This window comes from Andrographis paniculata, unplaced genomic scaffold, assembly GCF_009805555.1.
Source record: "Andrographis paniculata isolate CXL003 unplaced genomic scaffold, ASM980555v1 Contig9END, whole genome shotgun sequence".
NCBI classification, from domain to species: domain Eukaryota; kingdom Viridiplantae; phylum Streptophyta; class Magnoliopsida; order Lamiales; family Acanthaceae; genus Andrographis; species Andrographis paniculata.
In genome coordinates this window covers 2,046,631-2,072,784 of record NW_026137639.1, presented here as the reverse complement: position 1 = coordinate 2,072,784, position 26,154 = coordinate 2,046,631, and the positions used below count along the sequence as shown (strand labels likewise).

The 26,154-nt window shown below is 30.6% G+C and overlaps 2 protein-coding genes across 4 annotated transcripts; both read left to right on the top strand.

Annotated features, from left to right (window-relative positions):
* The first annotated feature begins 1,470 nt into the window (after window positions 1-1,470).
* LOC127244162 (ruBisCO large subunit-binding protein subunit alpha-like) lies at window positions 1,471-5,097 on the top strand. Its single transcript, XM_051264559.1, has 8 exons — window positions 1,471-1,681; window positions 1,772-1,961; window positions 2,407-2,528; window positions 2,675-2,882; window positions 2,976-3,121; window positions 3,222-3,528; window positions 3,808-4,259; window positions 4,563-5,097. The coding sequence occupies exons 1-8, from the start codon at window positions 1,625-1,627 to the stop codon at window positions 4,860-4,862; spliced, it is 1,782 nt and encodes a 593-aa protein (XP_051120516.1). The 5' UTR covers window positions 1,471-1,624; the 3' UTR covers window positions 4,863-5,097.
* A 310-nt stretch (window positions 5,098-5,407) lies between these two features.
* Window positions 5,408-11,516, top strand: LOC127244163 (uncharacterized). 3 transcript variants are annotated; one of them, XM_051264562.1, is made up of 8 exons: window positions 5,408-6,245; window positions 6,965-7,044; window positions 7,678-7,767; window positions 8,775-8,831; window positions 9,425-9,469; window positions 10,322-10,419; window positions 10,556-10,671; window positions 11,237-11,516. In XM_051264562.1, exons 4-7 carry the CDS (start codon window positions 8,778-8,780, stop codon window positions 10,635-10,637), a joined length of 279 nt encoding a protein of 92 aa, XP_051120519.1. In that variant the 5' UTR covers window positions 5,408-6,245; window positions 6,965-7,044; window positions 7,678-7,767; window positions 8,775-8,777; the 3' UTR covers window positions 10,638-10,671; window positions 11,237-11,516. The 3 variants fall into 3 exon arrangements, with proteins under 3 accessions (XP_051120519.1, XP_051120518.1, XP_051120517.1); XM_051264561.1 differs by lacking the exon at window positions 11,237-11,516 and adding an exon at window positions 10,817-11,230 and having other exon boundaries at window positions 5,412-6,245; window positions 7,683-7,767; XM_051264560.1 differs by lacking the exon at window positions 11,237-11,516 and adding an exon at window positions 10,817-11,230 and having other exon boundaries at window positions 5,412-6,245.
* The last annotated feature ends 14,638 nt before the right edge of the window (window positions 11,517-26,154 follow it).

Genomic DNA, 26,154 nt, shown 5'->3' with positions numbered 1-26,154 from the left:
TAAGAAATATTAATATTATATTGACAGTGGGTAAAACGTACGTGTAAAAAACTTTTTTGCCCTTGTGAGTGTATTAGTGTAAAAAGTAGTGACAATTGTGTAATAATAATAAAAAAGTAAATGTAGTTTATAGTGATATATAATTATTTATAAAAATGAGACTATTGTTTTAAGACGGAAAAAAATGGTAAACATAACTATTGTATTGAGACAGAGAGAGTATGATATTTCTTAAAAATTAAACATGGACAAAAGCTTTAGAAAATTTTGTAAGCGATTATTTTCATATTACTAAAAGTTTTACGTCAATAATAGACAAATATAACAACGGAATTTTTGTAGTAAAAAAATCAGTGTGTTTGTTTGTGGATTTGAAATTTTTAATAGTAAAAAATTGAATTTAAATAATTATTTGACATGCCTTATCTCCAATTATGAGAGTTTATCACCTCTTAAGGAGGTATTTGTAGGAAAAAAAAAATGATGTATTGCTTAAACGATTTTTTTTTGTAATTTGAGTACTTAAAATAAAAATATGTATATTTTATAATTGAACTGAAACATTATTTAGAATATATGTCGTACTAATTATTTTAATTTTATTATCTCGTGTATCTCTTTCATCCACATCAATATTTAAATTATTTCTTTGAATACTAGTTGTAATTATTACTTCTAATTTATTATTTTTACTATTTTATAAAATTCATTCTAATTTATTTATTTTAATATATGTTTTTATTATATCATGTAAAAATTATTAAATAATATATTTTAATTTCAAGATATTAAATTGTGATAATATTATATAATTTTTATAATAATTTAGAAATATTAAAATTATTTAAGTTTGTGAGATTAGTGACATTTGAGAGATAGAATTATTAAAAGAATTTTAAATTGATGTATTATAGAAACAATTTTCATTTTAAACAGTTAATTCAAAAGTTAATTGAAAAGATTTATAATTGTATTGGTCATTTAGTTGAACTCATATGTTGTATAAAAATTTAGAGAAATAAAATTATTGAAATTTGATATGGAGTATAAAATTAGATAAATCTAAGTAATTGAAAAATATGTAGATAAAGATAAAATTTTGAAATAAATTTAAATTATATTTGTATTAATTAATTATTATTATTATTTTTTTTTCGTTTTTTATGGGAGGTAATAGTTCTTACAAAAGGTGATATATGTATAACGATTATAATTTTTAATTATAGTGACATTTGACATTTATGTATTATTGTAAGAAAATAAAGATAATTTTACGATGAAATTATTATTATAAGACAGAACTATTGCTTCTCGACAAAAATAGTACAGTATATTTTAAATTAATTAATTAATTAATTTTGAGAAATGAATGAATATTCGAAGTTGGTTAACAATCCGAAACAAACAGAGCGTAGAGAACGTTCTGGAACGTCGGCATCACTACTAGAAGCAAGCAAGCCCTAGCTACCTCTGCGCTTATTATTATTATTCGTCGCTACTTCCAACTGTCACTCCAAACCCTTCTCTCTCTCACACGCCCCGCATTTGCATTTGCATTTGCATTCGCTTCTTCAGCTACGTCTTCGAGCGATCGCCGGGATCCTCTTCAGTTTTTTCTCCAGAAATGGCTTCATTGGGTGCAATCTCCGCTTCCTCTACTCTGCCGTCGCTTTCTAAGAAGGTTGTGAGTTAATTTGGTCGACGTTATTTATATCAACATTTTTTTGTGATGGATTTTGTTTTGATTTGTGTGTTGCTTTTTTTGTTTCAGAGTGGGTTGAGGAGTATGGGAGGGACTCCGTTGCCTCGGGGGCAGAAGTTCGTGCAGAAACAGCCGAGGAACAGGTTTGCTGTGAGGGCTAGTGCGAAGGAAATTGCTTTTGACCAGAAATCGAGGTCGTCGATGCAGTCTGGTATCGACAAGCTTGCAGATGCCGTTGGTCTCACTCTCGGTCCCAGAGGTGACCTCTGTGTTCATGGGCTAGTTTTTTGTTTTTATTTAATGAATCGTGCTTCTGTGTGTTGGTACTTCTGTGTCCCATTTATTTGTTGGCGACAGTATGATGTGATGGCTGAAAATGAACGTGCAATGGATTCTTTACTCTGGAAATGATATTGATTGGGTTAGATCTTGTCGGCGTCGTTTCATTATTTTGACATGCGAAGGATATGTAGCAGTCGTGTTATTTGTTGCTTTCGTAATCGTCAATGGTAATTGCAGTAATTTTATGCCGACTGTTTTAAATTCGATTTCCTGTAGAAATTATGATGGAGTTATTTACATTTGATAGATTTTGTTGTTTGGTCTTGAAAGATACAATTTGGTTGTTGTGTGAAGAGGGCAACAGTGTAGTAATCTGAGTGGACTTAAACATTGCATTGTTTTTCCTTTTTAACGGTTTTCAGGAAGAAATGTTGTCTTGGATGAGTATGGAACCCTGAAAGTGGTCAATGATGGGGTGACAATTGCTCGTGCTATAGAGTTGCCTGATGCTATGGAAAATGCCGGTGCAGCTTTGATTAGGGAGGTTGGATTTTAAAATTTTATATTTCCTACTGCAAATTATTTTTGCCCTTTACATGTGTTAACAAATTGTGTTGTTATGTTTTCAGTGACTCCTCCCTTGATTTTATTTAAGTTGTTTGTTATTGATGTTTTGAATCTTGTGTGAAGGTTGCTAGCAAGACCAATGATTCTGCTGGTGATGGAACTACTACTGCATCGGTTCTTGCACGGGAAATTATTAAGCTTGGCCTTTTGAGTGTTACTTCTGGCGCCAATCCTGTTGCCATAAAGAAGGGTATTGATAAGACTACTCAGTATTTGGTTGATGAGCTTGAAAGGAAAGCAAGACCCATTAAGGGCCGGGATGATATTAAAGGTATTTTCTCATGAGGTCCCGATCATCATGGTTTCGAATTGAGATTTTCACGTCATTATAGCAATTTGATATGCTGAACTGCATTTCTTGCAGCCATTGCTTCCATCTCTGCTGGGAATGAAGAGATCATTGGAGCTATGATTGCTGATGCTGTTGATAAGGTTGGGCCTGATGGTGTTTTATCCATTGAATCATCATCTTCCTTTGAAACTTCTGTTGATGTCGAAGAAGGAATGGCGGTATGTTTGCAAATAGATGCATTTTGTATATTCACATTCTCTTTTGATTGATCTATGTTAGTTAGAACTTGTTTTGTGACGGTGATTTTTTTGGTTTCAGTTTGATAGAGGATATATCTCCCCACAATTTGTCACCAACCCCGAAAAGCTGTTGGTTGAATTTGAAAATGCAAGGATTTTAGTGACAGACCAGAAGATCTCGGCAATTAAGGATATCATTCCAGTGCTGGAGAAGACTGCTCAATTAAGAGCACCTTTGCTCATTATTGCTGAAGATATTACTGGAGAAGCTCTGACTACTCTTGTTGTGAACAAGCTCAGGGGTGTCTTGAATGTGGCTGCCGTTAAAGCTCCTGGGTTTGGAGAAAGAAGAAAAGCTATGCTTCAAGATATTGCTATTTTGACTGGTAAGGGAGCTTGTTCATCTTGAGTGATACAACGATATGCCATAGATCATTAGAAGTTATAGATTAAGCCTGTTTACGTTAATATTATATTTAGATGAATTAGGTAATCAAAATGATCGTATGATTAAGGTGTTTTTGGTTTAGTCATACCATATTGAAATTAGATTATAATGTAATGTTAAGATTTTATAGTGACCCTAATTATATAGGTGGGCCTTATTGTATTGTCTCAAAGTTGCTTGCATACATTTTATCGAATATTTTATATTTATTTTTCAGGAGCTGAATATCAAGCTTCCGAATTGGGCCTTCTTGTGGAGAATGCTGATGTGGACCAGTTGGGCATTGCTAGAAAGGTAACCATCAGCAATGACTCGACAACCATCATTGCAGATGCTGCATCAAAACATGAGATACAGGCTAGGATTGCTCAACTTAAAAGGGAACTGGATGAGTCGGATTCTGTTTATGACTCAGAGAAACTTGCTGAAAGAATTGCCAAATTGTCCGGTGGGGTTGCTGTAATCAAAGTCGGTGCTGCAACTGAATCTGAGCTTGAGGACCGCAAACTCCGCATCGAAGATGCCAAAAATGCAACTTTCGCTGCCATTGAGGAAGGCATTGTTCCTGGAGGCGGTGCTGCGCTGGTTCATCTCTCTGCGTGTGTCCCTGCCATCAAGGACAAGCTTGAGGATTCCGATGAAAAAATTGGTGCTGATATTGTGCAAAAGGTAGCTAACCTTGAAAAGTTTCATTAGTTAGAAATTAGGCTTGCTCGTTATTAGCTCCTGTCTTATTATTTGCTTATTTGTAGCTCGTTTAACGTTAGCCTAAGCTTTTCAGCTGGAGTAAAAAATTAGTTAACAAGTCGAGTTCAGATCATCTTTTTTAGTTCATACCAATCTTGTTAGGAAATAAGTAGCTGTGGTCATTGTTAGGCATTTAATGATCGAAGAATGAGATTAACATCTCTCTCTCTCTCTCTCTCTAGGTTTGGTTTGTGATATTCATAATGTGAATGAGCTTGGTTGCAGGCTCTAATAGCGCCGGCTTGTCTAATTGCAAAGAATGCTGGGGTTGAAGGCGAAGTGGTGGTGGAAAAGGTGAAGGCGGGGGAGTGGGGGTTTGGTTACAATGCGCTGACGGATAGGTACGAGAATTTGGTGGCGGCTGGAGTGATTGATCCGGCAAAGGTGACCCGATGTGCACTGCAGAATGCTGCATCTGTTGCGGGAATGGTGCTGACCACGCAGGCAATTGTTGTGGACAAGCCCAAGCCTAAAACGTTGGCGGGTGCGGCTCCGGGTGTTCCGGCAGGCATGGGTGGTTTCTAAATTTGATCTGGTAGGAAAATTTTGAGGAGGAATTCTTCTTGAGGTAACTTTTCATCTTTATTTAAGAAGAGAACGAAATTGCACTTTGAGTTAGTTGAGTTGAGTGTTGATTGGAACAAGGATTGATTGATTGATAAATAAACGATTCCTACCTATCTATCTACATAATGTTGGTTTAGGTAGTAGTTGGAATGGATGTTTAATAAGATTTGTCAAATGACATTTCTTAGTTTCGCTAATATACAGCGAAATAAAATATTTCTTTATTATTTATTTTTTTTTATGACGTGGGAATCGCAATACAAATTAGTTTCGAAGGCAAATCATACTAGACAACTATTTGAATATAATATTTTGTGATTAAAAATAATATTATCTCAATCTATATATATTCATTTCATTATTTTATTTTTATCCTTATAAAATTTGTTCATATCCTATTTAAACAAAATAAAAATCTCTATTTTGACTCATTAATATGTCTCCACCCCATTTGTGTTTTATTTCGATTTTATAATGGCTTAAAGCACCGTCGACGGCTTTTTCCCCCTCAGTCGAAATAAACTATTCGCAGTGGCCTTAATTTCGACCGCAAAAAATTGCGATCAAATAAACGACGCCATCTTTCTCTCTCCCTATCCTCTCTAGACATCGCCCTCCCCTCCTCGAACAATAGAAGCTCATCTCCTGTTTGTCCAAGCTCTCTTTCTCTCTCCTCTCAATCCCAATCCCAGCATTGGCTCATTTCTTTTCTTCTCCAAATCCAGTTTCATGGCATTGCCGACGCTCTCCTTTCTCTTCTTCCACAAATCCAGTTGTTCTCCTACCACTTCTTCCCTGAATCCAATTTCAATCGCCGCCGACGCTTTTCTTTATTTTCTTCTCCAAATCCAATCGCCAAAGCTCTCCTTCCTCTTCCCAAATCCAATTTCATCACCGCCGACGTCCTCCTTCCTCTTCTTCTCTAAAGCATAGCGACTGCCGGCCTGCCTCCACCATCCTAGGGTTTGCGGGAGAAGGTTTGCTGATGAGGGAATTGGAATGAAGTTCGGTGATGAGGGAATTGACGAAGGATTTTTTCAGAAAGCCACTGTAAAAGAATTTTACGCCTATAGTGGAAAACATCCTTCGACACGCTGGCTTCGGTTGACACGTTGGTGGGAAGGGCTCAATTGAGGCAAGAGCCATTGTTAGTGCTCTCAGTGTGAAATCCAAATTATAATCCAAAGAAAAAAATGGTATACAATATTGTTCGGCTCAAACCAAAGAGCATGGAAGACGAAAGCAAGCAAAAAGAACAAGGAACACCGCCGCCACCGGAATTGCCGTCGTCTCCTGTGGTCTATCAACCGGAACTAAAAAGCCATTGGGCATCTTTTATTGGTATTGATTTTATTAGCCTTGACACCGTGTTTTTATATGTTGATAGAGTTTATTTTTAGGATAAAGTATCCCTTCTACAAGATATATTAAATAACTGTTTAAGTGTGAATTTTTAATAAAATAAAAAATGTATTAATTGTTATCTCAAAAATATATATATATATATATATATTAATAGATTTGTCAATTGAGTTGGATTCAATTCCGTATCCACCCTCTCAATACGGTTTTCGAATTCGAAATCGGATCCATCAAACTTTAAATTTTTTTTACTGGATCTAATCTCGGGTCCAACATCCTTATACGGGTCAAGTCTAAATTATTTATAAATTTCATCAATATTTATAAAAATTAACAAGGTATTTTAAATTTTAAAAATAAAAAATAATCTAACTAACAATAAAATTATAATACCAAAAGATATATTTAACAGGTTAACTTACCGAAAATATCGAAATATCAATTTGTCGTACTGAAAAAATATCAATATACTAAAAACTTCGATATATCAGTGGCATACCATATTTCGACTATTTTGTCTCATTTTCTTGTGTTTCTCCTTCCCCTTCCTTCTACTTCTAAGTTGCACTGCCGCCTTCACATTTTTGTTATCTCTTTTCGCATTTCTTTTTTGTTTGCAATTTCTTCCGTCAATGGTAGTTGCCGCCGTCATTTTATTGTTCTTTTTCTTTTCGTCGTTTCATCTTCACCTAAAGAAGGGTCCTGTATGCCTCATCAAACAACAACGGGAAATAAAAAATCGTAGCTCTAGATCCGGTGGAAGTAAGCCGCGGTGCCGGTAAGCCGAATCTCCGGTTCGAACCGGCCATTGACTGTTTTTTTTATTTTTATTTACTTTAAATAATTAATCATATAAATATATTTCGATTGTAATATTTATTTTTTATTTCAAGTATATTTTATTTACTGAATTATAATTTTATCTTTATAAATTTAAAATAATTAATTTTTATTTGTAAAATATATAAATTTATTAAAATTAAATAAAAATATAAATCTTAATAATTTATTTCTATTATATTAATTTAATATTATAAATAAAATAAATTTATTGAAAGTTATATATATAATAAATCAATCGATAATTAATAGTATAATAATTATATACATACCCGAAAGATATATTATTTCATATTTTACACCATTCATAATAAAAAAATATTACTTATATTTTTAATAAAACATTATTATTTTCTTAAATCTAAAAAAAATAATAAATATTTTATAATATTTTACAATTTTTAATATATTGCGGATGAAAGTAATTAATAACAATAAATTTCAAAAATTTTAAACTAAAAAAATTACAATTAAATACTTTTTTTTAAAAAAATATATAAATATTTTAAATTATCATTTCAATAACAAATATCAAACAATTTATTTTTATCAACATGATTGTTAAAACTAGGGCAGACTGGACAGAATCTGAAATCACTCTGGACGTGAAGTACCCAACACCAACACTACTGTTGTCCGATTTTCTTCTGTCCTGTTCGAGGTATGTGATTTCTTGATTGACGGATATTGTGAGTTTTAAGCAAAACTGTCTTCGAATTTTGTTTATGTGCTTCGAAAATGGTTATTTTCTCCTCCCTCACTAGTTATTGTAAACACGAAGACCTTGCATATTGATATTTGATGTGGAGGAGATCAACGATTTTGAGTTTCAATTCCTTCCACCACCCTCCCGAATTTTTAACTCTCTCTCCAAACCCGACGAAATTCCACTGCAAATACTCTAATTTCGCTGCATTTCTGATCGTTTCTGTGAATTTTTGTTGTTACTATTCGCGATTGAAATTACACGAAAATGGATTTGGTTTGGAGTTTATGCTGGTGGTTGGTGTGGTTTTAGATTCATATTCTTGCCTGCTATATTTTGCTTTTAACGCAACAACACCTTTGTGCTGATAATGCCAAGATCTCAAACGAGACTTATCTGTCATTCTGCAAATTATTTTATGCGGCTTTTCTGTGTTCCTGATTTCTATTCAGTGTTATTAATCAGGTGGATGGATGAATGGTTGTTGCATTGTTGACTTCTCTATTTGTTTGTGGATTAGTGCATGGTTGTCACTGTTTCCTTGTTTCTGGATGTTTGGCTTAGGAATTTGTATTTTGAATTTCATCCTGTGATTTGAATTATGACAAGGAGCTTGAATGCTTGTGCTTGCTGTTCGATCTTCTCTTCGGTTTATGGTGCATTCGTTTGTTTTTTTATAAGGCTTTTGAGAGATGGAAACACAATTATATTACAGTATTATAAGCAATTTCTTTTATTGGAGGATTCATTTCTTAATGGTGGTGGTGAATTATCAAAAAGATTTGACCTGGCTTGAATTTTGAAACCAAAGGAAGACTTGTATGTTTGCATTTCAGGTTTTATAATGCAATGCAAGGTGTTATAGTTAGAAGAGTTATTCCTTCCAATAATAGTTGTCTTATCCATAATCATTTACTATAAACTCTAATCGGGGATTGTTTCGGTTTTATCTTTTTGCGCAGAAAATGCCGTCTCTCCAAACAGTAATGCCTCCAGAGCTTGCCAATAATACCTTAAGGGTTAGAAAGAATATTCTTCATTTTTATTCTGTATCTTCTTTCGATTTTTCAATTATCATCATACAGTTACTAGAGAAATGCATAAGAGTTATTTTTCTGAAGCAGTTAATAGATGTTAGAGCACGCCTTTGAGTCATTTTAATTACTAAGAAAGTAAAGATAACAATTTTTATTTCAAAACAGAAAGTTTGAATGTAGTATCACGAAATCATTGGTGAGTTAGTTTAAATCTAGTGTTAAATTGTTCCTTTGTTTCCTTCCTTAGTTTAAGCACCTTTCAGGTATATTTATGATTATAAAAATAGGCATCATAGCAAGCTTACAAGTTCCCACTACACTGTTGAAATCAAATGTTATAGCCAAATAAGATTTCAAGAAAGAGTCCAAATTTTTTTAATATGCATAGATTTCTATATATCCTTTTGATCAGATATTGAATTGATCATCTGAAGAAGAATTTGGCCAAAAATTAGTCCACCTTGTATTCTTCCTCTGAAGCTGTCTTCAGTTTCACCTTTTAAATATTGTGATTATAAGTTTGGTGGCTGTTACTCTACAAAGGGCCTAAACAAGCTCTTGCGTTCTTGTTTCAGCTATATCGTGAGTGCCTACGAAGAGCTAAATTTATTGGTCAAAAGGTATACAATTCTTTACTTTATTTTAAGAAATTAAATTATGTCCGAATGATAATATGGTATATGAATGAATAGTTTGTTTTAGCTCCACTGTTGGTTTTTATTTTAGAAATTGTGGTGTCTACTATTTGATAAGCTGATTCAACCAAATAAAAACTGCCGATTGCATGCATTCAAGGTATTGATTGTAACATAGACAAAAATATCAGCCTTTTCTGTTTCTAATTTACTAGCCACACTAGCATTTGCCTCCCATTACACTACTGATCAATTCTTGGAAGCTTCAAAAGTTTTATTTCTAGTTTTTTTTTGCTCAATTCTCGTAGGATTTGCTTCCAGCAAAAGCAGTAGAAAGAACTGCAACAACATATATTCCTTTGTTGAATTGGTGCTCTACTAGATAAATTTACTTTTATGTAGGTTATTGACTGTAAGTATGAGCGGGTTTGAATGTCTTTAGTTTGTAATACAATTAATAATTAAATAATGATTAAAGCTTGAATATTGGTATATGTGTGTATTTGAGCAGTGACTTTTTTAAATGGCTGTGTATATGGTTTGAACATAAATCAAATTCTAAACTTGCCTCCAAAATTATGAAGAACCATAGACCACGAATTTAAATTTTAGGACGGTCCTGTCGACTTAAGGAAACCATAAACTTCATCCTTACATTTGGTCATTTGGTTTTCACATTGCCTCACTTAAGAGTTATAAGAATTGTCGGTAAAAGATGAATATAGCCTTTAAATTTGTTATGTCTTAACTTTTGTTTTGTTTATGAACTACTTAAGTTTCGAAGTAATTAAACATAAAATAGAACTGATGCTTCACATTTGCTCTTCTTGAATGCAGAAGTACAATACGGAAATTCTTGTTACCATGGTTAGAGATGAATTCAAAAAACACATGCACGAGACAGATCCTGAGAAGATTCAAAAGTTGCAAGACGAGTGAGTCCTGATTTAACTTGAAATATCTTTGCTATTGACTCTTTTCAGTTACAGGAGCCTTGCATTTGCATCTGTTACTTTTAATTCTCTCTTTTTACATTGCGGTCATTTATATTGCTTCTTACTTGACGAGCAGTGCTGCAAGGGGACTGATCAATCATATGATATATGAATCGGAGAGCATGACTGGACGAAAATTCAGTAAAGGCGCGGCCTGATTCTGGTCATCCTCAACTGTACTTGGTTGATGCGGTACTCGGCTTTTCCTTGCAAAATGTGATAGATACATTGAAATTATTCTTTCTTAAAATTATGATTGGACAATGCAATAACAACCAACCAACCAAGATTATGTGTTAGCCTGAAAAATGAAAATAATTTTTATTTTTTTAATCAGGGCACAGCATGAAAAGGGAAATTGATATGGCAGCATTGACAGTCAAGTTTTTGAACATTTGGATCCTTGCAGAACAAATGTGTACTTGAGATTTGATGTTATCGGATGTGATTGATTATCCAACCAAAATGAGTAATTAGTGATGCATGATTGGATTATTATGCAAATTGGTAATAGCACTTTATGCATCTTCGATCAGATTTTTAATAAGTGAGTCCAGTAGTCCTTAACGAGCTAGGGATAGTGAGATTGAATTATTGAGTCATCATCCTCATTCTGGGTTTCCATTGCCCATTGGAGCCGAGGCACTGATGGCTACTAGAAACGAGGCCCAGACCTGCTGGATTCTCTTCTTGTCCAAATTCGATTCACTCAAGTTGCCAAATGCTTATTTTGTGTTCTCTCTTTACCCCACCTCAGGCCAGATGGTACAAAGAAGGCTTATGTTAGGTTGATGCCCGGCTACGTTGCATTGGATGTTGCCAACAAAATTGGGATTATCCGAGTGAATCCCTCTCCTGATTTCTATTTATGCATATGTCTTGAAAGGGCATTGGATTGTTTAAGTTTCTTGTGAAAAAGATATCTCAAGTCCCTCGATTTTTTTTTCTTCTTTCTATTAGTAATAGGTTGGTTTATTTGTAGAAATTATTTCTGAGGCAGGTTATTTGATATTAATATATTATTTGATTATATGATGTGTTTGATTGGTATTTTGGTATTTGGTTTTGTGTCTAGGGGTTATACTTAATGCTTAATAGGTTGTTAACCTTTAGCAGTTCTCTGTTCAATTAACAGAACATCTTATCCTATTCTTCATGTTCACATATATGTATGTACAAAAGAATTTCAATCTCTCAACACTTTTGCTAGTAGTAGTAGCCATTAATCCATCTTATTCCATCTTGGAGGGCTTTTTCGAGCGATTCCAACTCGATTATTATGTCTTCCACAGCCTGTATGCACACAACATAAGAGGAAGACACACAATTCCTGACTTTGATTGTTCATCCCATAGACACAGCAAGCTTCGAAATTAAAAGACAAACTGTGTAACGTGTCCGGAAGCTGATATGGCCGGCGCCTAGGCCACGCCCGTGTGAGGCCCAAACCAGCCGTCCCCTGTGCGCAACATGCTCGGGATATAACATACAATATGAGAGAATTATGCGGAACACGTACTTGCATCAAGACATATGCCGTCAATCAGTCGTACAGGACAGGGGCTCGTACACATGAGACGGATTATGGCCGAGAACCTGGGCAGAAATGTCAACTCGTGACAGTACTCCTCCACTTCATGTCGCAAATGCCCTCTCGCGACGCTATTCAAGTGCACTGACATTGTTTCTTGCACCCTCGATATGCTTCCGACGTCACTCTATTGACTCTCTTCTGCATACCCTCACTCATTATGCTTACCAACAGCCAGCGAGATCTTTTGTCATAGACAACCACATGCGACCGATTCTGCCGCGCATCTCCACACACCATCCGGGACACCCTTTGTTGCGGTTTGTGCGATTTTCGCCCAAGATTGTACTTAACGTGGTTTTTTCCTCACGAACAAAGCTCGGCCAACTGGCATGCTCCTCCCCGAGCAATGTCCCACTTGTTCGCTTCGTTCGCCACCACCGTCAAGATTCGCTCTGATACCATAAGTAACGTATCCGGAAGCTGACACGCCCAGCGCCTAGGCCACGCCCGCGCTGAGGCCCAGACTAGCCGTCCCTGTGCGCAACACGCCCGGGATATACTATACAGTATAGGAGAATCATGCGGAACACGTATTTGCATCAAGACATATGTCGTCAATCAGCCGTACATGACAAAGGCTCGCACAAATGAGACAGATTATGATCGAGAACCTGGGGCAGAAATGTCAACCCTTGACACCTGAGTCTTGGACACTGTAAACCTCAATTCTAAGTTTTAAGTGAGAAAAAAAAATTTTCATTTAATCTGCTCGATACATCAAGGAATAAGACTATTAACCAAATCATATATAGCAAGTAAAGAAACTAACAGTGGTCTCAATCTTGGAATCTCAAATTCAATCTTTGAGTTTCAGCATAAAAAAATACTCAACCAAATCCTCTAAAGTATTCGGCATCTCCCGCAACTAAAATTCAACGTGTAATGTACATAGAAAACACCAGCCAAATCCAAACCCCAACCAAAATGTGTAATACTCTTTCTGTTCCGGGTTATTGATACATTCGATTAGGGATAAAGTATTTTAGGTAGTATAGATTAATAAGTTATGATATTATTTAGTTTTTTTTTTATACGAGTAATATTGTTGGTATTTAAAATATTTTTAGTATTATATCTCAATAAAATATATACAATATAAATATACACAATATCATTTTTGTAGATAATAAAATTTTTATATAATATAAATAAAATAAAAATATATTTATTTATTTATAATTAATTTAAAATTAATTTTATAAAAATTGAGAAGTTTTGAATATATAAAAATATTTGTTCATTGAGGAGGAAATAGAAATAAAAGAGTTTTGAGTGGATCATATGAGGATAAAATTTTAATTAAATCGATTTATATTTATCAAGTATATTTAAGATGAATAAATTTATTATAAACAGAACACGGTCGTCTTTTATAGACAGACACAAAAAAAAAAAAAGTTATATGTGGCAAGAGCAGGGTAACAAACAAAATTATGGTTACTTAGGATGTTAGGGTGGGATTGACCTGCTGGTCTGTCAACCTATATTTCCAATTTAGCATTTTTCAATCCCTGCTCACAATATAGTGTGTAAATTTACGGATAAATCTTTGTAAAGATAGTAAATCTATTATCATCATCTTTTGGTCAGCCTCATTTGAAAAGAAATTAAAATAGGATATTGCAGATGTTAGATTGCCAATATGCTACAATTAAACAAAATATTGATGCAAAGAAACACTTTAGCAACAACTTAAGACTGGAATTTTTGTTTCATGGAATGAAAAAAAAAAACGATAAAGAATTGATTCTCGCATAGCACCAAAATCAGGAATTTGCTGTTTTTCAGAGCTTGATCAAAGAACTTCTTTCAAAGTCTTCCACCAAAGTAAATAAATCAAATTAAAATACTACCAATTATTCATTTATCACCCATTACAATTAAAGTATTATTATTTCTTAAATTCTCCATCAAAGTAAGTGTATACTTTTTAACTTGATGGAAAGAATATTATATAAAGAGTTTATAATAATGTAGAAATGTCTTTGGTCTCGCATAAAAAAAATAAAAATCAAGTTGTTAAATCGATTATCCATTGAAAGATTGATTGATGAATTGCATGAATCTAATAACCAAAATTCATTAACAAAAATAGAGAAGGTTAAAGTACTAATCCAGACAAAAATATATTTTTTGCATCCACAGAATGTACTGGCACTAAATCCTTGTTCTTCAACGGCTCTTTTGACAAGTCATACACCTTGATATGCATAGTTCCAAAGAGAAACTTGTTGAAACTGTCATTCCAAGATGATTGTGAAGTGGAATGACACTTGTTGGAGGCAAGTAAAAGATTTCAATATGTTATGATTGAAAAAAGAAATATCATTAACCATTAGAAATGAAAATTTCCATTAGAAATATTAATTTCTCCAATCATTGGTGGAAAATTGTAGATTATTCACCGAGAACTTGTCACATTCATAGATGTGAAGATATATTATGGTAAAAGTTCTTTCAAAGATGAAAATCGACATATATGACCGTAGCTCAACATCTGCTTGAATCATCCCATCTGCATAGATTACCATTCAATAAACTATTAGGCATATTCAACACAAAAGAAACATAAGTTAACATATTATATACCTACAAATTCTTGAGGTTAAATATAAAAATAATGAATATATTTATAATTTCAAGAGTTTAGAAATAGAGATTTTGAATCTCATTCGCAATTTGGGAGCATGTAGGTCAAATACAGTTAAATAAAGACGACGATCAGGTTAGACGTAGAGCTTGTGAAACAATTAGAGAATTTGATGCAGTTTTGAAAATATGAAAGATTTGGCGTAATTTCGTAAAATAACATGTGAGCTTTATGCAGTTTTGCCTATAATATATTATAAATTGTAACTATATTTTTTAAAGACTAAGGGAGTATTATTTTTATATTACTAATCCATATTCTCATTTTTAACATTAAAAATACTCACACAAAAGAACACAAGGTAAATAAACTTGTTTAAAAACTTTTGGAGTTTTTATAGTTAGTTATTAAGAATTGTTAATGTATTATTAAATCATTTTGCTTTTTTAAAAATTTTTGTTAAAAAAAAAATAATATTATTTTTATTTAGAACAATACATAGTGTTTTTTAAAATGAACAAAACCCAAAATTGAAGCTTGGTTTTATTATATCTTATTTTCATCCTTATTGAATATTAATTGAACTATTTGTTTATATCATTATGAACCTAATTTGTGTATTATTTCAATGTATGTAGACTTCAAAATTAAAGCTTTTAAAATTCAAATTGTCACATCGAAGTACCAAATTTTTTGTTATCAATTTAAACATGCATGAATGAGCATTTTACTATCTCTATAATACTTCATTTTTATTTGTGAATTGACAAAAATTGTTTGTTTGTTTGTTCAAATGGATTTTATACTATTCATCATTTTCTTTCATTATAATCATATAATCAAATATTTATATTTATTCAAAATATTATAAAGGGTGCGTTTCTGTTGTTTTTTTTTGAATTTGAGATTATTTTTTTTATATATCAAATGCAAAAAATAAAAATAAAAATTTATCGTTAACATAATTTTTTTTTTATTGAATTATTGATATTTTTTTTTTGAGATGATAGAATATATATTATATAAACATATATGTTGTATTATTTATAATCTCTATAAAAAAACATCATCAAAAACTTTTGATTGGGTAAACATATCCAATACAATTATTTAATGTAGAATATTACATTAAATATTTGTTAAGTAACATCAAAATTTATTTGAATTCAAATTTTTATTATTATCAAACTTCAAATCTAATTTCAACTATCGAACAACAAATCTGACTAGGATCATTGAAGTTGATAATAGTTCCATTATATTTTTATATTATTATGTAAATTTTTAATTTTTTGTGGTATTTTTCTTAAAAATATAAAATAGATAGTATTTGGTATAATTTACATTATAAAAATTAATATAAATATGTTAAATTATTTTTCACCATTAACATATAATACAAAAATATATTTGTGTTGTTTCAAAATTGATGTTTTGCATGGTCAAATATTATTTAACATTTAAGGAAGACAACGAAAACTATAAAAATATGAAATGTTCAATTATTTAATGGAGAATATTACATTAAATATTTTTCAAGTAACATCAAAATTTATTTCACTTCACAGTTTTATTATTATTATCAAATTTCAAATCTAATTTCAAATATCAAATAAACAAATTTGAATAAGATCATTGAAGTTGACAATAGTTCCATTACATTTTTATATTATTATGTAAATTTTTAATTTGTGTTATATTTTTTTAAAAAATATAAAATAGATAGTATTTGATATAATATATATTATAAAAATTAATATAAATGTATTAGGAAGAACTCTTTTTCACTATGAACATGTAATTCAAAAATATATTTGTGTTGTTTTCAAAATGAGTATTTTGCATGGTCAAAATATTAACTGGACACATCAAACATTGGTACAAAATCAACTTGCACGTAGACAATAACAAACGGAAACGGTGAAACTCGAACTCGAGATCTAAGGCTTTGATATCATGTTACATGATATAAATGATCAATTCACCTAAAAGTTTAAACTATTATGGATATTTATTATTTATTTATATATCTACAAACGAGAGTCAACCAACATCTCTCCTTAAGATAAATGGGCCAAGATATGGAATGAATTTACTCTCTTAATTTAATATTAATTGGATTTTTGGATTTTACGTAGGGTTTGAAAAATCCGATGAGTCAGTTGTGTTTGTTTATGACTTAATATTTAAACCCTTCTATTCTTCAGAAATTTCCTACTATCCACAGCGCAACTTTCACTTCTTCTCTGTCAACACTTCTGATATTTCCTTCATCTCATTTGAAATTCGTCTCGTTCTCTCCCTTATATATTAAATTTTTTTCTTCTTGAAATTTGTCTCCTTTCTACACTGCATTGCAATTTTCATTCTCTTTTCATCCATATTTTCGATTTTCCTATCCTTCATTCTTTTGCTATTTTTTTCAATTGTGATGGTGTTACTGTCGTCTACCGTCGCCACTGCCAACAGCGGCACTACAAGCTCGCATTCACTGCCGAGGAGTCCTGCGTGTGCTTTTATCGTCCGCGGGAATTTTAATCTCACAATATCTTCTCCTATGGCTAATCCTTTCAATCGTTTCCACTCCGCCTGTTTCTGCACAGTTAGTGATCAATATTGCGGTCGCCGCTGAAATTCCGCAGGGTAACTCCCATTCTAATGGCGACGCCAATGGTGGCCAGACCGGTAGCATGAACTAGAGTACCTGATGGCGGAAGTAGGACCGATTCCGTAATAGGTGGCGATATTTCCTTGTCTGCGCTTTCCGAATCAAACTCGACCCGTCTTGAGATCGCCGTCGGATCCTTACGTTCGGGGTATTGGATTGCCTTCTACTTCTCTTCAGGCTCCTATATACCGGACCCTCCCCAACAAAAATTGAATTATGTGGCAAACAAATAGGGTCCTAGGTTTCGAGTTCAAGTCCAACCATCCCTATTTTGGTATATATATGTGCAAGTTTTGCATACCTCCCATTACACCTTAGGGGGTGTATTAGGAACTCATGTTTGAGGATAAAAAAATTAATGATGTGTTTCCCTAAAAGTTCAAGCTTTTAGGGGAGATGGTCATTCTGCGCATCCAATATGATATCAGAGTCTATTTTTCTTTTAAAGTAAACATAGCATGCTAACCTGTGTTTCTCCGGTACATTCAACTTGGAATGTACCCGAAGGTCTCCAATTTTGAGATTTTTGTTTATGATTTTATAGAGTCAGCGAAGGTCTTTCATTTTTAATGTCCGTCAGCAATTGATTGTCCTTCAAATTTCTTTTTTAATTTTTCGTCTGTCAGCCCTTGATCGTTTATTATGGTTCAGAATAAAACGCTACTTCCGATTGCGTTGAGAGTCCCGTCATTTTCCCGGCTTCGGTGAGAGTTCTGTGTTTTCCAGACTCGGAGAGAGTTTTGTGTTTTCCAGTTCTGTATTTTCCGGCTCTTGTGAGAGTTTTTCTGATTCTAATTCAATTGAATACACTGCTTTTGATTATGGCATGATGGACGATATGACTACGTCATCTTCGATCTCTCTTTGCAAACTCAAGCTGATTTATGTTACACCACTTGAATTTGAGGGGGAATGTTGAGATATTTTAGATATTCAGTTGTAGAGTTATTAGATTTAATAGGTTTGGTCTTATCAATATATTAAATTATTTAGATTTGAGTCTATTGAGTCTGTTTTATGTTACCTATATATAGATTCCTTATTTGATGATCAATAAAATATAATTTTCCAGTTTTCAAAATTTATTTTCACAAAATCAAAAAAATAACCACTCCACTGTGAACATGCTTATTCTCAACTACATGGATAATCTTATAGTATCATTACTACAATATGATAGTTTCTTATGTAATGCATTGTAAAATAACTTGTAGGAGATGATGGTTATTGTTTGATGTTTGTTGGTTTATTTGTTTTTGTTTAATTTGGTGATATATTTATAGTAAACATCTCGCGGATTTGAATTCCCTAAATATAAATTTGATAAAAATCTAAATCAACAAATATTGTGAATAATTTCTTTTACTTCGCACTTGATCGAATTTTGGTTAGTTTAGTTGTTAATAACTCAAGCTATAACATAGAAAAACCATTAAAATAAATAAATAAATAAATTATGTTTATCTATTGTGATTTCGGAATTGGCCTTTTGGGTTTAAGGAGGATACCCCGTTGGTTTCCAACATAATGAATAATGAGTAATGACAAGAGTGATTTAACAATATATATATATATATATAAAGTTCTTAATCAAATCAACACATATAATCAAGATAAACAATACTTCATCCCTTCTCTCTAAGGATCTCATTTACATTTTTCGTCATTGTACTTAACATTAAAAATATAATTATATTTTTATAATTTTTTTGCATAAATGTCATTATGATAGTATTATAAGGCACTAATAGAAGTATTTTTGTCACTTTCCCTTAAATTGTACTACATTTTCATATAATAATTAATATTCAAAAATCAACACACAAAAGTAAATGAGACCTTTAGAGTCGGACGAAGGTAGTACACATTTAATAGTAAATGATATAATTTTATGTAGCATATATCTTGACAGCACATGATATTTACATAACACAATATATTATTGATTTCAACATAATAAATATATTCATACAACACAACACAAATATAAAATTTTACCGCATATATTTTTATGTAGTGTGTTGTATTATAGAACATTTATTGTCTGTCTTAATTATGTATGTCCGTGTAGATTTGACTCAATCAACACCGAAACCACAATGACAATGTATCTTGTATCGAATATTTGGATAGCTTGAAATTTGAGAAATTGATCGTGGCATGCCTTATTTAAAAAAATAATGTTACGCCTTATTTGCCTTATTCTTTTTATATATAATGTTATGTTAATTTGGCAAGAATTGTCCATAAATTTTGCTTAATTCACTTTTATAACTTTTTTTATACTGCATTTTTCGTGGTACAAAAAAATCGAACAACATTTAGTAATAAAGGCTTGCTATCATTTTTTTAAAAAAAAAAAAAGAAAAAGAAAAAATGAAACAAGTGTCATTGACATGAGTAAACCTACTAAAATATTTTATCTAATTATTTTGAAATTTGGATTCAATTTTTTTTTTTTTTAATTATATAATTATTATGAAACACTATAAACAAACGCTTATATACGGTTAGATCTAAGAAATTTTCTTCTAAAAAATTATAATTAATATTTTTAATTTTATTTTAAAATATTTATTCCATAGCTACTTTTGTATTAAATATATAAAAATTCAAAATACTAAATAGAATCAGAATATGCTAAACACTTTTAATAAAATTGTAAATGATAAATATATTAATTCAATTGCTCCTTGGCCGACCATTAATTAATTATGAGGATAAGACAAATTATTAATATATAGCCGAAAAAGAAGGTTACGAACATTATTACATTTATAGTATCTTAATTAAAAGTGGCTCTGACTTAGGAGCCACTCACAAATAAATGGCATAATAATCTATAAAATAAATAAAATTATTAAAGGTGTGTTTTTTTACTTCAAATTTTTTTTTTTAAAAAATAATATTTAAATTTTATGTTTTTTTAAAAAAATAATAATAATAAAATTCTCAAACAAAATATCTTATCAAATACTATTATTTAAATACAAAATCTAGATTAAGATTTGACAAATCAAACTCAAAGAAACAAACCGTTAAAATTTTATTTAGATTTTGGATTTGTTTGCTCAACCAAAATTTTTCCTTGATTATCAATTTATATATATATATATATATATATAATAGTTATATACTCTCGCCGACCCATAAATATAGTCTTAATTGAGTTGGACACGATATTTAAGGAATATTGATATTATATTTGTAGTTAGTAAAAATTATAGATAAAAGACTTTTTTGTTCTTGCGAGTGTATAAGTGTAAAAAGTAGTGGTAATTGTGTAATAAAAAAAAAATAAGGGTAATTTTATGGTGATATGGTTTTTATGGAAATAAAACTATTGTTTTGGGAAGGACAAAAATGATAAACAAGACTATTGTATTGGAATGAAAGGAATACTATTTTCTCATAAATTTAATAATATAACAGTATAAAATATTATTTTTTATATTATCTATAAATTTCTTATACACTAGATTAAAATAATATCTCAAACTAAAATACTCCCTCCGTCCCAAATACCATGTCCACGTTGTCGTTTCTGTTCGTCCCACATACCATGTCACTTTCCTTTTTTGGAAAATGATTACACACTTTAATCTCATTTTAAATTTTTAAATTTTTTTTTAAATTTTAATTAAACTAATTAGTTATCTTAATCTTAATTTATAATTATTTATATTATAGGATAATTATTTTCACTAATACATTCTTAATTATCTACTAATTACACCCCTCCTAAAATATCGTGTCTACAGTGTAGCAGACACAGTATCTGGGACGGAGGGAGTATTAGATAAACAAACCCATGTAGTTTTAGTTGTATTTATTTGGAGATTTTTTTTTTTTCAGAAAAAAAAGGTTAAATTATTTTTTGTAGGTCTATACTTGACCTATTTTTTTGTCATTTTTTTTATAGAATATATTATATTAAAATATTCTTTCCATTCACTTCTAATATTTATATATTTTTTTTATTTTTTTTTTATTCAATTCAAAAATTTATATATATTTTTTTAAGTAAGTGTGAACTCTACCATTAACTACTAATATTTTTTTACAATTATTTATTATTTTACTTTCACTTTATTACGCACTTTTATCTAAAAATAAGAATAATTTGATTTTTACATTATTATATCTAAAAAATTAATTTAAAATCAAAATCAAATAAACTCATAATAATTGTGTCTGTCTCCTTATATACCTATATCTATGTGTTGCGATGTTGTCATTCAAAATATTTTTTGGTGACTAATTAGAGCAAGCTGGTCGGAGTTCGGGTGAATTATCCGATCTTCTCAAGAAAATAATTTTAAAATTATGTTCCAAAAGATAACTAAACGGAATGAAACAAAAAGAAAAAGAAAATAAAGCTAAAATAATTAAAAAAAATATAACAATAATAATAATAAAGAAAACAAAGGATCAGCCACCATCCAGTGGGCTCAAGTGACTTTTGGTCCAAAATATTTATTTTGGGATAACAATATGTGTGTAGTTTGTGAAGTTACAGATAATTACAATTACAACATATTATTGAAGTATTTTTTATTCACAAGAATAATATTTTTTATATTTTAATATAATGGAAACTGATTTTTTAATATGAGGTAAATTACTACTACTACTCCATCATAAAATATATATATATATATGTTTTCATATGCTTTTTAACATACAAATGAAACATATATTTTGTTTTTAATAAAAAAGTGACATAAATTTTATTAGGGTGCCAAAAAATTGTAGCACTAGAGTCCTAATGATTTGCTTGTGGTGTGGAAAATCATAAAAAAGTGTAATATATAAACATTGAACCCCAAGCTATTAATAAAATATTTCATTAATTTATATATATATATATGCAAGTATTAAAATATTAAATACATCCTCCATTTTGGTTTAATGTACTTTTTTTTTTTTTTAAGTAAATTAAAAAATAATAATTGTTATGCACAAAAATAATAATAATAATAATAATAAGGTATCCAGAGTCAGTCGGTGGGTTCTCAGTCGGTTGGTTCTCACTCAGAGAAGCAAGTCGGATGGGTCTGGATATAAGCCAAACGGCCCAGAAGTCGGGCAAAAAAGAAGTCGGACAAGAAGGATGATCGACCGATACGTTGTCGGACAGGACAAGGTCGGGCACGGAGATCAGACGTGATAAAGTCAGACACGGAAGTCAAACAGGATAAAGGTCGGGCGAAGAAGAAGTATCGGCAGTCGCGGAGGTCTGTCAAGAGGAAGGTCGGGTGCGATAAGGTCGGACCTGGTCGGGCCAAGCTTAAAGGTCGGACGCAAACAGGCCGAATTCGAGAGTCGGGTATGGTAAGGTCTGTTGTGGAGATGAGGCAGGATAAGGTCGGGCGTAATGAGGTCGGGCAATGAAGTAACATGTGCAGGTCGGGTGAGAGAGCAGTTCTGGGGCGGTTAGAGGAAGTTGCAACTGGCGGACGGTTGGAGGAAGTTGCAACTGGCGAACGGTTTTTGAAGGTCGGACGTAGTAGAACGGTTGACACACGTGTCAATAGAAGAGAACTTTTGGGGCGGTTAACAACGGTTATGGTAACTGACCAGATAGCGGTTCGAAACGTTTCTTCAACAGGGTTATTTAAGGATCCGGTGTTGTTCGAAAAAAGGCATCTTCAATCAACTTCAACAAAGCAAAGTCAGATTTGGGGATCACCACTTTAAATTTCAGTCTTTTATTTTCCAGTTTATTTTCTGTACCATACAGTGTTTAGAGATTCCTAATCTCAGGCACTAATTAATCAAGTTTTAGGATATTTTCTATATCTTTGAATTTTACTTTATTTTTGTTGAAAAATTACATCAACAATAATATTTTGTTAGTAAATGAAAGTGTGTAATATTGTTGATATTTTTGTTCTTGAAAATATAGATAAAACAAATATTTATATAAAAGTTAGAAATATGTTAATATTTAAATATAATTACTTTTACTATAATTGAAAAATAAATATTTTGAATAGGATAAACAAAAATAATAAAATGAATATATTGAGTTTGAAAAAATATTTAGATCTTTATATATAGATTTGGACCCCAAATAAAAAGTGGATCAGATTTAATTTTGAAAGGGGCTGGCCCAGTTATTTGATATTTGCTTCAAATAAATTTATTTCAACCTTTTCTTTTTTTTTAAAAAAAAAAAAGTAAATAAAAATCAAATGAACTAACACAAAATATATATATATATTAATATGTTATAAAATTCATGCCCAAATAGTTCATATAGAAATATTTTTCAATTTATGTACAAGTTATGTATGTATTCTATATTATTTTTGAGTTGTCAAATTTTACATGAAGAAAAAAAATATTATTATCATTTATGCATGTTATTAGCCCATTAAATAAGTCACAATAGGCGAATAAAATGTGACAGACAAAATTTGAAAACATCAAGAGTTTGAAAATTATGGAATCTTTATATGTAGGGGTGAGCAAAATATCCGAAATTAGAAAATATTATATTTTAATATAAAAAAACTCAAAATTATTAATTATATTTTAATATATTTACTTTTATATATTTTATATATATTTAATATTATAAAATAATAATAAAATATAAAAGAAATTTACAGATTAAAAAAATAATTAAAAATATTTAGAATTTTGGATTTTTTAGTTCGAATTTTGAATTTTCGGATTTCGGTTATTTCAGTTCGATTCGGATTGATTTTTTCAAAAATTTTGAATTTTCAGATCGATTCGAATTTGGAAAAATCCGAATCAAAAAATTCGAATGCTCACCCCTCTTTGTATGTATATATATTGTGGAATCAATATATGAATCTATTTGGTATGTGGATTGGATATTAGTATAAAAGAGTTATTTTTGTCCACAAAGAAGAAAGGCCACATTTGTTATTATTTATTTTTTTATGTGTGTATTTTTGTTGGGTCCCACAATATATATTTTGTGAGAGGTCACTGTCTCCCTCACAATCAGGAAATTTTTAAAGATTGGATATATATATATATATTTCCATAAATTCTAGTGTGACATTATTTTCAAGAAACTCCCACATTTTTCATACACAATAATAATAATAATAATAATAATAATTATTATTATTATTATTATAATAAAGGAGAGAATATATCGTCCGATTATTGTCAATAATCAATATATGTAGTGTGGTCGAGTTATTGCATATACAATAAATATATCCAGAAATGTATGGTCACGATGACATGAAATGAACTAGTGATTGTGGAATCATTGATTCATATTTTCGATGACATTAGGTTTTATATGTTATATATGATTTGTCTAGTGTAATTTGTCTTATCGAACTTAATTTATAAACTACTAGGTTTGATCGGAATTCATTCAAAATGCATTCGAAAAATAGAAAGAGCAGGTTTCCACGTAAAAACAGAAAATGAAAAGTAATGGTCAAAAAAATGGTTGGAGAAAATTATGATATACTCCTTATATTCCTTAATTGATATAATGATATTGATGTAAACAAATACTCCGCCATGCAAATGTGTATTTATTTGACCGGACACGAGTTTTAATAAAAGTGAATAATAATTGTTATTTTTTTATTTTATAGTAAAAAAATACAAAAATATAATGATTTTTTACTTAAAAAAGAAATGAAAATAATTTTTTGATAACAATCCAAAAAGAAAATTGAGCATAGAGTTGAATGACGGGAGGAGTATACATTTAAAAAACATAAATATATGGGTGTGTTTATTTGTGAGATTTTGATTTTGAATAGTAAAATTTTAAATTGAAATAGTTGTTTGATGTGATATAAAAATATATTGATACGATGTTTTGAATGTAAAATTAAATTTTTAGTGAAATATAATAAATAAGAAATAGATGTTTGATTTGATTTTTTTTAGAAAAAAAAATTATTGGAATAGAAAAATCATAATCAAAATTTCACAAGTAAACACACGTATATTCTTTGTAAGTGAACTCGAGGAGTATATTTTAAATTTTTGCTTATTTTTCTTGTGGTTCTATTTTTATAAAAACAATTCTTCCCATTAATTATTTAATTTTAAACTTTCATTAAGAACAAATATAAATCATATACGTATAAGTATAAAATGGGATCAACCCCAATAATTTCAAGCTTTAACTCATATTCAAACTGTGGTCCAATTTATTTTTATATTCATTATTTAAAAAATAATAATAATAATAATAATAAAGTAGCACATGCATGCTATACTTGAGAGTCAATATCCCTTGAATTGTGTGTTGTAAAATGGTCCCCCAATAAATATTTCATTATCCCAATACCCCTCTTTCTAATTTATGGGGCAATTTTAGAATTATCCTAATTTAATCTATTTGTTGATCTCAATTACACCCTTATAAAGCCTTGAATAAAAAATATTAATGTAATATGATATTTCATTTGTCCACATCATAACGTGTACATTTATTTTGATACACGAATTAAAATATTAATAGTTTAATACTATCTCCGTCCATTTTCTATTGTCCTAAGGTATATTTGCACGGTTTTTTAAGTAATTGTCTTTTTGTTATGAATGGACAAATTTACCCTTAAGTGTATGGTAGAGATTAAAAGTAATAAATGAATGAATGAAGGGTAAAAATGTAAAATTTGTGCTTAAAAAAGGAAATAGGACAATAATTGTTGGACGTCCCAAATAGGAAAGTAGGACATTAGTTTGTGAATGGAGGGAGTAGTAGTTTATAGTAGGAAAAAAATTATTTTTAGTTCCAATATAACTAAAATTCATCAATTTTGGTCTTAATATAAAAATCTTATCAATTTTGGTTCAAATATA